The sequence below is a fragment of the Fonsecaea nubica genome (assembly GCF_001646965.1).
Source record: "Fonsecaea nubica strain CBS 269.64 chromosome Unknown Scaff6, whole genome shotgun sequence".
Lineage (NCBI taxonomy): Eukaryota > Fungi > Ascomycota > Eurotiomycetes > Chaetothyriales > Herpotrichiellaceae > Fonsecaea > Fonsecaea nubica.
Genome location: NW_019173679.1, coordinates 572,545 through 585,158, shown reverse-complemented (window position 1 = coordinate 585,158; position 12,614 = coordinate 572,545). Strand labels below are relative to the sequence as shown.

General features: G+C 52.6%; 3 protein-coding genes across 3 annotated transcripts; all 3 read right to left on the bottom strand.

Moving 5' to 3' along the window:
- Positions 1-796: 796 nt before the first annotated feature.
- AYO20_01603 (hypothetical protein) lies at positions 797-7,606 on the bottom strand (the record flags this gene model as incomplete). The annotated part of the gene is made up of 5 exons (XM_022639909.1): positions 797-5,053; positions 5,104-5,726; positions 5,780-6,761; positions 6,828-7,116; positions 7,320-7,606. 5 exons carry the CDS (start codon positions 7,604-7,606, stop codon positions 797-799), a joined length of 6,438 nt encoding a protein of 2,145 aa, XP_022504297.1.
- A 1,037-nt stretch (positions 7,607-8,643) lies between these two features.
- On the bottom strand, positions 8,644-10,104 carry AYO20_01602 (hypothetical protein; the record flags this gene model as incomplete). The annotated part of the gene is made up of 2 exons (XM_022639908.1): positions 8,644-9,690; positions 9,745-10,104. The coding sequence occupies 2 exons, from the start codon at positions 10,102-10,104 to the stop codon at positions 8,644-8,646; spliced, it is 1,407 nt and encodes a 468-aa protein (XP_022504296.1).
- Positions 10,105-10,828: 724 nt separating this feature from the next.
- Positions 10,829-12,614, bottom strand: AYO20_01601 (hypothetical protein; the record flags this gene model as incomplete). The annotated part of the gene is made up of 4 exons (XM_022639907.1): positions 10,829-11,003; positions 11,086-12,204; positions 12,256-12,372; positions 12,430-12,614. The coding sequence occupies 4 exons, from the start codon at positions 12,612-12,614 to the stop codon at positions 10,829-10,831; spliced, it is 1,596 nt and encodes a 531-aa protein (XP_022504295.1).

Sequence of the window (12,614 nt, the reverse complement as noted above, 5' to 3'; positions counted from 1 at the left end):
ACGAGGTCATGCATGGATGTGAACAGGTTCCATCATTGATAGTCAAGTCAAGTCAGGTCAAGTCAAGTCAGAAGTCGAGGGTCAAAAGCTCTTTAGAAAGTCAAAGGACGAAAAGAACGAATTCAATTCCCAACGTTTCGTTGAAATTCTCTCCAAATTCTATCGAAAGTGTCCCGAAGAAAAAAAAAAGCAGAAATAAAACCCGAAAGCCATCTGTCAACTCGACTCGACTCGACTCAACTAACTGCGCAATCTGACCATATACTGCCGAGGAGAGGACATGTGGTGTCTAGCCAAGATGCACCCAGTGCCTTTAAAGTGAGGGGATGGGGAAGGATGAGAGTATAACAAAGTAAAGCGAGGGAAGAAAGGCCCCCCCCCCCCAAAAAAAGATGGGATGAGGCTGAGAAAAGGAAGAAAGATACCAGCTTCGTTTCCTTCCCATACCGAACGACTCCTTCTCCAGCGCCAACTGTGTCAAAAAATGGCAATCTTTTCGTTTGCTGTTGCGACCGCCATGGCTTTCCCAGTGCCAAAATTCTAAACCCTGAATAAACCGTGAGAGTCCCCGGGTTAATGAGGAGAGGTGGGCAATGGCTGACTTGGTCTTAACTCAGCTGGACCCACGACATGCTCTTGCAGTCTCAAGTCAATCCAAGCCAGGGGTGCTCTGATTACATCTGTTTTGCTTTTCCTCTTTTCGTGGATTTTCTTCTTTGAAATCATTTCTCTTTCTGGCACCTTTACTTACAAAGGGACCCTTCGCCCTGGTAGTGACGTGCCTGTGATATGAGCATCACTCGCCAGTCACACCCAGGGCCTTCTGAATGCGACTAGGTAGCTCTTCGACCATGGGCTCGCGCATCATGGTGAAGTGGTTGACACCAGGGACAGGGTCAAGGGCGATGATGTTGTCGGAACCGCCAAACAGCTGCTCCCACCCAATAGGTCCAAAGTCCTTGCGGTTGAAGAGCAGCCAGTTCATGTGTGGCGGGTCATCCGGGGTCAGCTGGGGCCGCGGGTCGTTGTCATTCTTGCACACACCATCTTGCGCGTAGATGGTGTATACGGTTGGAATCTTTTCTTTTGCAGGGTCCATGAGGCGCGGTCGGTAGCTACTCAGCGCTTCGATGGTCGCCGTGAAGTGCGGGATAAGCCAGCCCGGCGCTTCGCCTTCCTGGCCCAGCAGTCCGATCGAGTCAAAGAAGTGATGCAAGCGAGATGGCAGCGCTTGTGGTGGCAAAGGACACGGTACATCGAGGAAGATGAGTTTTTCAACACTCTCACCCACAGCGGAGAGCTGCAAGCAGGCTTCATAGGCACAGATGCCTCCAGCTGACCAACCCCCCAGGATATAAGGACCCTTGGGCTGGCGGCGACGGATTTCCTCCAGATACAGTGCTGTGACTCCCGGAATACCTCCCTCAAAGGCCTCTGGCTCCTTCATGTACGGGCAGTTGAGGGCAATTAGAGCAACATCCTTCGGTGAGATCTGAGGGATCGTAGCGTAGCTGATCGCCGAGCCCGAACCGTCCGGGAACATGAACACAGTCTTGGTGGCAGTCTTCGGATTTCCCTGCAACAGGACCGATGATGCTTTGAAAGCCTTGTTGGCGCCAGAGGCCGGAGTGCGCAACCGCTCCTTTGACGGCTCAGCCAGCTTGTGGCCCTTGTTTATTTGCATTTCCGCAACCACCTGTTCTGTCGACATTTCTTCGGATTTGGCCGGGAGCCTGGGCTTCGCAGCCTCTTTACCTCCACCCAGCGCCTTTTCAACGTCACCAAAGGTGCTGTGGTCAGTGAAGAACGAGGGCGGCAGGTCGATACCCTTGTCTTCACGCAAGGAGCCCAAGATCTGAAGGGACATCAAAGAATCGATGCCGACGGCTTCCAGGTCCATGTCGGAAGTGATTTCGCTGGGGTCTATACCAGTTTCTTCGGCAATGGCAACACGGATGGCCTCAAGCTTCTCACCGTCCTTTCCAGCTTGTTTCTCATCACTCTGTGGGTCCGATATCGTGGAGTTGGTATCAAGTTGGGTCGGAGTCGAACTTCCCGACGGTTCAGTCGACCCCACCGAGGACACTGTAGATGGCGATAGCGGCGTGGCATCCTGGGACTCGAATTGAGACAAAAGGTCCTTGACCTGTTTGAATGTTTCTGAATTGGCTAGCAAGGTTGACGGGATTTCGATGTCCAATCCTTCGCGGAACTTGCCTGAGATGGTCAGACTCATCAACGAGTCGACACCAAGGGCACTGAGATCAGTATCATCGGTCAGGTCTGCGACAGGGACACCGAGCTCTTCGGCCATGATGTCCAATGCCCGGCTCATGACACTTGGCTCGCTAGGAGCTGCCTCTGCCTTGGGAGCAGATTTGGGGGCGGCTTTCTTTGGCTCACCGGTGATTGCCTTGGTTGAAGCAGCGGCCTTTGCATCACTAGCTGGTGGCAGAACTCGATCAAGTACCTGTTTGGGCAAGTATTGGAAGGTCAAGCCGCCAATCTGGCCAACAATGTTGCCCTCCTCGTCGAAGACGTACACATCCCCGGAGTAGTCCTTGGAGCCAGGGCCTGTAGGTTGCATCCTGACATAGGAACGGTAACGCTTCGACGGTGACGGCTTCTCAAAGAAGCGCAAAGAGTCCCATCCATGATTGACGTAGAGGGTTTGTGAAGAATCCAGTTCGTCATTTGCATTCATAATGAACCCCGCAAGATGGCAGAGGCAGTCGATGTGATACGGTGCCATGTAAAATGTGCCAGCACTGCCCGTCTGAAGTTCAATTCTGGCGGTGCCTTCACGCAATGGACTGTCAAGAATGACTTCGGCCATGCCTTTATAAGCGTTCCGGTAGTCAACTAGGACAGAGAACAGCTTGTAGGCCATCTTTCGCTGGAGTCGGCTGAGGGCACCAGTTTGGCCCATCTGCAACAGCCGGTCAATCTGGCTCTGCACGAGGTACTTCTGTCGAGCCAGATCGGTAGACCATCTCTCCACATCGCCATATTGAACTTCACAATGGGCGTGCTCCATGAGCTTTTGTCCTTTGGGACCAACGCTGTAGAAGGTGAGGTAGCAGACACCCTGGGTAAGATCTGCCTTGCAGTCGACGCGGAGAAGTTGCTCGCCACCCTTGAAGATGAGAGGCTTCTCCACAACCATGTTGGCACAGTTCAACGCGAAATTCTCGAGTTCGGGCTGCAACTTGCGGTGAACATAGTCACCAATGGTCAGTGCCATGTCTGCGTAAACTGCACTAGAGGTCAAGGCAGAGCCATTCACAAGGTGACCATTGATCGTTTCCTCCAATTCTGGCTTCGAAATGTCGGTTTCGGTGGTAAGAGTGCCAGTTTGACCCTGAAATTTCTCTTCCACGACACGCTGGACTGTGGTTGTGCTCAGCTTCTTGGACTGTTCACCCTCAGGGATCTGCGCCATGCCAGGCTTGCTGAGCGTCCAGTTGTTCTCGTATTCAATCCAGTAATTGGATGCGTCCCAAGCATAGGCTGGCAACTTCAGGGTCTGTTGACAACGAGGGAAGCTTTCGTGGTAGCAATTCCAGTTGATTGTGAGACCAGCCTGATGGAGACCACAGAGGGTCGTTGCTAAAGTCTTGTAAACATCCTCATCCCGTTTTAATGACGGAAGAGCCACAGTGGTCGGGCTCAAGATTGATTTGACCAAACCACCACAGATTGGGTGGCTGCCAATTTCGAGACACTGGGTCTTATCCTTGATAATCCCCTTGTCCTTTGCAGCTCGGATGCAACCTAGGAAATTTACCGGCTCACGGCAGTGACGTCTTAAATACTTTGCGTTGACGATTCCTTTCTCGTTGACCACGGTGCCCAGCAGCGGAGCAATGAGCGGTATCTTTGGAGCATTGTAGGTAACTCCAGCGGCGGCAGCTTCGAAGTCACCCAGAGCAGGTTCCACCTGCGTGGAGTGAAATGCGAAAGGCACTGCTAGTTTGGTACATTTCATGCCTTTGGAGGACAGATGTTCCTTGAGCTTGTCAATGTTGGATGATTCTCCACTGATCACTGTTGCCTTTGGTCCATTGATGCAGGCGATCTCAAGTGTCTTACCGTCCACGACTCCCTCCAGTTCCTGGACTGAGGCAGCAACAGACAGCATGGCGTGCGTGTTCATCGTACAATGTTGCTCGAGGCATTTCGCCCTTGTGCCCGCTAGGAAAATAGCATCGTTGATTGACAAAATACCAGATGCTTGCAAGGCTGCATATTCTCCGAGGCTGTGGCCAACGACTGCGGCTGCTTCGATACCCCAGGATTGCCATAATCGAACAAGCGCCATTTGAACACAGACCGCTCCAGTCTGTACCACCACCGGGCTAAGCTTCTCGATTTCAGTGCTCCCATCGACCAGGGGTAAGATGGCAGGCAGTCCTTGGTTTCGAGCTAGAAGATCGAAGCGTTGAAGATCGGTTTGGAATTGGTTGTTGGTTTCGTAGAGCTCTTTGCCCATAGCAGTGTAGTGTGAGCCTTGCCCAGTGAAGGCAAACACCATCTGGACACCGGAAGGAACAGGGGTTGGCTCAGACTCCAAGGATTTTCGAAGTCCTGACAGAATTCCAGTCAGATCGGAGCCAGCAACACTTGTTCTGTAGGAGTAGTGGACTCTTCTGGCTGTCGTGGTGTAGGACAAACATGGGAGATCTACAGTTTCGTCGGATATATACTCGATCAGGTTTCTTGTGTTGTCCACTAAAGCTTTCTTGGTCTTTCCAGTAACCGCAACGACGGCAGTGGAGCGAGGATCTTCGCCATCCAAAGTAGGTAGAGCTCCGTCCTCCATGAGAAGCGAGGTGTTCCCTCCTGCGGCACTGAAGTTGTTCAAGAACATCCTCCGTTTGCCACCTTGCGGTCGCTTCCAGGGTGTCTCACGACCGAGAGAAATGTGTACATTGCGAGCCCCAAGATCGGGAAAGTTATGATTGATACTGCCCTTGATACCGCAATGGGGTGGGATGAGACCATGCTCAAGCATGAGGAGGATTTTGACGAGGGCAGTGATACCCGAAGCAGCCTACCCATAAAATCAGCATCATTTCCATCGGAAAGAGTATTCTAGAATACCTCTCCATGTCCAACATTCGCTTTCACACTGCCTAGATAGAGTGGGCGGTCTGGAGGACGCTGTCGATCCGCTGGGGCGAATGAATTTAGGACCGACTCCATTTCGATGGCGTCACCTGCTTGAGTCCCGGTACCGTGCATTTCGACATAGGAAATATCATGAGGATCAAGGTTAGACTCCGTGAGAACCTTCTTGAAGAGATACTCCTGAGCTCCCGCATGAGGGTGGGTGATGGAGACTGCATTAGCAGAGTGGTTGGTACCTGTACCAAGGATGACTGCAAGAATTGGATCATTGTCCGCTTCAGCATCTTCCAAACGTTTCAGGATGACCGTGCCGGCCCCGTCTCCACGACAATAGCCGTCCGCTGCATCATCGAATGTTTTGCAGTTGCCCGTTTTGGACAAGAACTGGCCACGGGACAGACCGGAGAAGATATCTGGGTTAGTTAACACATTCAGACCACCGGCAAGGGCGGTATCGCAGTCTCCAAGCCATAGGGAGTTGCAAGCAATATTGATTGCAGCAAGACTAGAAGAGCATGCTGTATCGACGCTGAAGCTGGGCCCCGAAAAGCCAAAATGATAGTTGATTCTTCCGGGTGCAAAAGCTCTCACACCTCCTGTATGGGGTTAGAACGGGCAAATACCGAAACAAAGAGAGAACAGAACCAACCAGGAATAAAATATGTTTGGATGTTTTGTCCATCTTGAATCTCTCGCCAGTCATCAGAAGTCTGGCCAAAAAATGTCCCAACCCTGTCAACCCTCGTTGAAGGGGTTCTATTAGGAACAAAGCCGGACATTTCGAGCGCCTCGTAAGCGGTCAGTAGAGCCAATCGGTGCATGGGATCTGTCTGAGCTGCTTCTTTAGGACTCATGTTGAAGAAGCGGGCGTCAAACAAGCCAGGGTGCTCGATGAAGCAACCATATGGTGTGTGGGTTGTGTTTTTGCGCTTGCCACTTGGATCGTAGTGTGCTTGGGCATCAAATCGGTCGGGCGGCACTTCACGGTGAACGTCAAGACCTTTCTTCAAGAGGTCCCAGAATAAGCTCGGGCTCATGGCATCGGGGAATCTGCCGGACATTCCAACAATGGCAATCTTGGATTTGCCTAGACCTCCAATTGGCCTGGGTTCCGTGGTTTTGTCGGCGGCTTCCGTCTTGCGGGTATCAACCACGATTTTGAATGAAGCCTTATGGTTCAGGGCATTGACCAGGCTGGCGGAGGCATTCTTCGCGCCTACTGGTACGACGCGGCATTGCTCTGGTTCCGCCGAGGAGACGCTGGCTACACAATTGGTACACAGCCTGTCCCAATGCAGAGGTTTCAGAAGGATGTCTTCTAGGACATCTTCGATAAGCTGGCGGAAATTGGACGCCTCGTAGGCATACTCTTTGCCATTGTTGATGATGGGAATTCGCACGTTCCACTCACTGGCACTCGCATCATCGATCGAAGCAGCCAAAGAGGTCACCGTCTCGTGACCGTAGAAATGAGGCGCATGATAGGGCCCAAAAATGGGCAGCCGAATGGGTCGACAAGATTTGAAGATGCGAGCTTCAATCAGTCTCTCCAAGTCTCCTGGAGGAGCGCTGATGGTGACCGAGTTGGTGCTGGTAGCAGACACATAAGGTCGGCTGGTTGGCGGGATGTTCTGCAGCAGGAGTCTTTGTTCAGGAAACGAGTCACAACACGAAGGGGCGGCATTGCATTGGCTTACCGTTTTCTTGTAATAGTCGTCAAGGGCTAAATAAGCTGATTCTTTTCCTACCCCAGGGAAGATGGCTGCCCAACTGCTTGGCAGCGACGTCTGATCAATCTCATCACACGCCTGGGTCACCTGGGATCCCACACGGAATGCAAGCTTGAGAGCCTCGAGGCCGACAGAGACAAGCTCGCTATAGGTATGGGCGCAACTGACGGCGGCAGCAGAGAGCAGCCCGGTACAGGAGGCCACAAGTCTGGTATCTTCGGGCTTGGGATAGATTTCTGATCCATCGCCGTAGTATCTGAGGGAGAGATTAGTGGAGATTCCATTGAGAGAAGTGTGGCTGATGTGGAGGAAGATGAAACAACATGATTCTTGCTTGAGGCGCAGCCCGAACTGCGCTTCAACCCGAGTCAGGCTTGGCATGTCACGTGCCTCCTGAGGAGCGAAAATCACAACACGACAACTTCCAACCTTTCAAGCAATTGGATGTCATGTACATACCTCAACACAGTACCAATCTGATGGATGCACACCAAGGCACTTTCGATCGCTGGATGTCGAACGCCGGCCTCCTTATACCGCCACAGCAACGTCTCGATGCTCGTGAAGCCAGGCAGGCCCCGCGTCACCGAAGGGAGATGGGTAACCTCGTCTCGTAAAACCAAATATGCCTTTTCGATGAAAGCGCTCAGAAGAGGATTGTCGGTAACTGTGACTATTTCGCGCAGCTCGTCGAATCTTTCTTCCGACTGGTCTCCGAACAGGAGGACCTTGATGTCCTGTCCCATCGTGGTCGGAAGGTCTGCACGCGAGAATGGCAGACACATTTGTGGGGGACAGTGAATCCAGATGATCTGAAGGCTGAATACAATTAGGGATGGGAGTAGAGAGCGTCTTCAGCCTGTTTTTCTACTGACGGAGCCTCACACAACAGCCCTCGAAACCTACTGAGTCTACGATTTATCGGCCACCGATAACACTGGAGACAAAAGACAGCAAGGGGAGCAGGGAAATGTAAGAGCGGGCATTCTACGATGACGTCTCATGCCGTTGGTCTTTTCGCAGACACTTACCCTATCGATGAACTTCGTGAGGTCTTCAAGCAATGCTCAGGTGCATACCTTCTCCACAATCTCTCGCGTATGGCACATGCAGCACGTCAGGCGAACCATCCAAAGAGGACCGAAGCAGAGGTGAAAAGCGTCCGGTGTGTTTACTGTCCGGCGAATCTAGAATATGACGACACCGAATGCCGCCACCAGGATCGCAGATACTGTGGTTCATGGGCTCTCGTCCCCCTGTGGATCGTTGTCATTTCGAGCAACTCCCAATATCCACCGAACTTCGCTCGCCGGTCAATTCTCAGCATTGTGACTGCTCACACATGGGCTTTTTGATTCGTGTGGGCGAACAAATCCATCCCAAATGCTTGGAAATGCACATCTGCGATCTCTTTTGCCATTCTAGATGGCTCTCTGGGGATCGAGATTTGATGGCATATCTTCGCATGTAAGGGTTGAGCTCAAGACTAGAGCAAAATGACGGATCCTACGGTCCAGGCCCTCCATGTTTCTTGAGCGGGTGGTTTCGGCCATTCTGGACTTTGCTCGGCTTCGCTCCTATATCGAGATTCGACGCCTGGCTTTCGGCAAGAGAGATGAGACCATTGTCAGGGAAAGGGAAGATCTGTTACCAGTCCGACATCTCGAATTGTCTATCTAGGGCTTTTGGAGGTGGCTATGGCATGGCTAATGGTTTCCCAAACGACCTCAACCCCTCAAGGCTGATCGAGAACAAATCCTCGGCTTCATGGAATCTTTCCAAATCACACCTTGACCGCTGTTGCTGCCGGAAACCCAAGCAGCGAAAGGCTCTCATTTCTGAGAATCGCAGGACGGTAGGAGGCTTCCAGAGACGACTCGTCAAGAGCCTCGCGCTGGGAGGGAGATCTTTTGTCTACCTCGAATTCCGCACCTTTCAGTTCCTTCACTTTTTCTTTGGCTTCGTCGACCTGCCTTTCGAGGTCGTCGTACCAGATCCAATCAAATCTGTGGTCTAAATTCTTCTTGATCTTCTCGAGGTCGGTGCCGGTTTTCTCACCCTTCTTCATGCAGATCATGCCGTTTTCCCTGCTGGTATCGACGATCTTTAAAGTCCGTGGGCGGCGGATGGCGTCGAATGCGGCAAATGCGGTCTCAATGTCATCAGCTGTTTTGATGTTGTCATCCGCCAACAGCCGAGCGAGAACTAAAGCATCTTCGAATGCTTGCCCGGCACCTGCGCCTTGGTGAGGAGTGGCCGCGTGTGCAGCATCGCCAATAATACAAAATCGACCACGATAGAAGGTCGCGGCCTCTGGGTGGTGCCAAAGGGACCATTTCTGCGGATTCTCCAATAGCGACACCACTTTCTGCATCTGTGGTCCCGTTCCCTTGAATTCTTCCTCGACCGTCTCCTTGTTTGCTGGAATGACCCAGTTGGGATCGTCCCAGGTCGGCTGGTTCCGTGCTGCTACAACATTGAGCATCGTCCCCTTTTCGACGGGGTATGTAGTTGTGAGGGCACCATCGGAGATATTAACATTGCCGTTCTTTGCAAAGTCCTCCCCAAGAACTTCTACAGCCTTTTCCATGGGCACGAGGCTGCGGTAACCGAACTCTCCCGAATACTTCGGCTTAGCGTCGGGATTGTCTGGCCCCAAGAGGATTTGGCGAGTCTTGGATTTGATTCCGTCCGCACCGACCACAGCATCGGCGTCAAACATTGTGCCGTCCTCGAAGCTCAAGGTAACACCGCCGGAAAGATTCTCCTCGATGGTGGTCAGCCTTTTGTCCATGTGCCACGTACCATCGGGCATTAGGGACACCATGTCCTAAAATTTTATCAGAATATTTGTCAGTCTTGTTTGTGTGAAGTTGGTCCAGACCTTGACCAGCAGGGTACGGTGCACGGCCTGCTGCCCAGAACCTTTGCAGTACAGTGTCGTGAGCGCGTGGTTGTCTTCTGCGTTCCCATCTCGGTACGTCATGTACACGTCCTTCTTCTCTGACATTTCGCTGCACCGCTTGAGAAAACATTCGTAAGAGTCAGGATCGACGGCCTTTAGTGCCTCCAGGGAATTGAGAGCAAAGCTGAGACCCGCTCCGATATCAGCGAAGGCGGGTGCAGCCTCAAAGACTTGACAGCTGATGCCACGGCGGAGGAGGCCCCGAGCCAGGCTGAGGCCGGCAAGACCTCCGCCAACAATGGCGATGGAGAAGGGTTTCTTGGGCCAGAAGTCGGTCATGGTGAAGATCAACAAATCAAGACAATGGTCTCGTGCCTGTCTCGAAAAAGACTTGCTGAAAGATAACTTCAAGTTGAGATTTTGACGGTGATATATCCCAAAGTTTCATGTCCGAATGGAGCTGATGTCATTGGCATATTTATGATATCTTCAATCTGTAAGAATGGACGGCCTCTTGGCTTCAGTGTCTCATGGGCAGCTTCTGACCGAAACACTACACGGTGACCGAAGCCTTGTGGCACATTTGGTATTGCCATTGGTTCGATCCGCCACTGGTCCGCTGTTGAGATTGACGTTTTGCCGACATCAGAGAGCCTCGCCGTGAGGAGTTGTCCTGCTACATGGAACTGCTTCACCTCGATCTGACGGCTTTTTTTTTCGCGCATACCGCACGGTGATTGCCCGATGCCTTCTTTCGACCGTGCTACCCAGCCGGTGATACCGTTTTACGAATGACCTGCACAGTAGACGAACAGCAGCTCCCTTGGTCTAAAAATCAGGAGTCTACTCGCTTCTGCTTTGTGTTCGGGGCAGAAGTCTCACAAGTCAAGGCGATTCATGAAGGCCATTCTGAGTGCGCATTTCTGTCATCTCACCAGAGTTTGCATTCTGACTTGTCTACCCTCGACCGTTTTCGCCTGTTCCTCATGATTTCAAATTGGCTATCTTACAGGGCCAAATCACTGTCACATCCAGCATACCTTGACCGTGGCGGCTTCCAAGCTCAGCACGATATGCCCTTGGGTACCTTTGTTGGGATCGAGAACGGGTTTCGGAAGAAGTTGCTGGGATCATATTTCTTCTTGATGCTGATCAACCGACAGGTGTTGTTGCCGTAGAATGCCGTCAGCGGATTGATGCTGATGTCGACGTCGACATATCCAGAATAGCTCGCGTTTCTGCACGAGAATCAAGAAAGTCAGTTGAGTCCCTTTTGAAACGATACACCGCGAGTTTGTCGACTGGAAAACAGATACGTACCCTACTTTGGGGCGCAGGAACTTTTCAAAGTCCAGCAGCCAGGCCCGGTTCTGGTTGTACGCGGAGACGTTCTTTGGCGAGTTCATCTCGATCCGCAGCAGAGCCTGTGCCTCTTTCAACCAGGGAAACGAGGAAGATGTGGTCGGGTCCGCGACGCCGAAGCTGGTCCATTCGCCCCAGAAACCAGCGTCGTCACTCAGCGCCGCGGATCTGTTGATGAGCTCCTTCAAAGTGTCGTTTGTGATGGGCCTGCTCTTCTGGGTGAAATATGTCTTGCTGATGACACCAAAGCGGGGCCACGGCACCGCCACAGGCTCCGACGGTATGGCTGGCGTATTGTCCAGGCGAAAAGCCGGCTGGATCGGTGCGAGGTTGATCGACTCGGTATTGTAGACCTTGAGGAATGCTTGGTATGCTGATGCATCGTCGGTGCACCTGGTCGAAGAGTCCTGCCAGTACATTCGCGAGTTTGCCGTGCTGCAATTCCCGTCGATGGACACGACACCGTCGGCGACATCCAAAAGACCCGACGTGTTCAGAGCCGTTCGGAGTTGTTGGGTAGAACCGCCCAGGTACCAGCCGATCAGGTGGGTGCGGTTGTTATAGACGTTCAACTGGGTGGTGAGTTCCTTTGGCGCAGTCGGAGCCCAGTCCAGCCATTTCCTAGCCACCTCATAACGGGTATCGGAGTTGTTATAAAACCCCACGACCATGGCAGATCGTGGCAGGGTGAGAATCTTGACGGTGGCCTCGACGATGAAGGCATACTGGCCACCACCGCGGGCAGCGAACCACAGATCTGGATGGGAGGTGGGGGAGACGGTGACAAGCTCGCCGCTGGCCAAGATGGCCTTAAATGAGAGCACCTGATCGACCGCAATCCCCAGGGCTCGATGCTGAAGGCTGTATCCTCCCACACCGAGATATCCTCCGAGAGCCACAGTGGGACAGATGCCCCCGAGAAACGTCTTGTTCACCACGCTCAACTCGGTGTATATTTGGCCAAGGTTTGTGCCGGCCCCGATTGTCGCGTTACTGAGGTCACTGGAGACATTGACATAGCTGAGAGACGAGACATCGATGACCAGAGAGCCATTGAGTGCCGACCAGCCTTCGAAACTGCATCGACCAATCAGAAAGAGTGGGCAGTAAGAGTTTGACGGTGCTTACTGGTGTCGTCCTGATCGAGGAACGGCCTGGTACCCAGTGCTGTTGGCGCAGCCCATCAAGGCGCCCACCTCTGTGAAACTCTGGGCGAAGGCAATCATGGCGGGAGTTTCTGGCTTGCTTTAGAAGACGGTAAGTCAGCAGTTTCCTGCACGAAGAACCTTTTGAGATACGCACATGATGCCACCGACATAGGCATCGTCCCAGGTCGCGTTTGCGGGCGATTGTACACGCTGCGCGACATTTCCCCCTGCGGCCAGAGCACCGCTGACACACTGCTGCAGTGCCTTGAAATTATAGCCTGGAGCTGCGAGGGCGGTGCTTGCGAGCAGCACGCATGTGAAGAAGGGTTTCCAGGACAT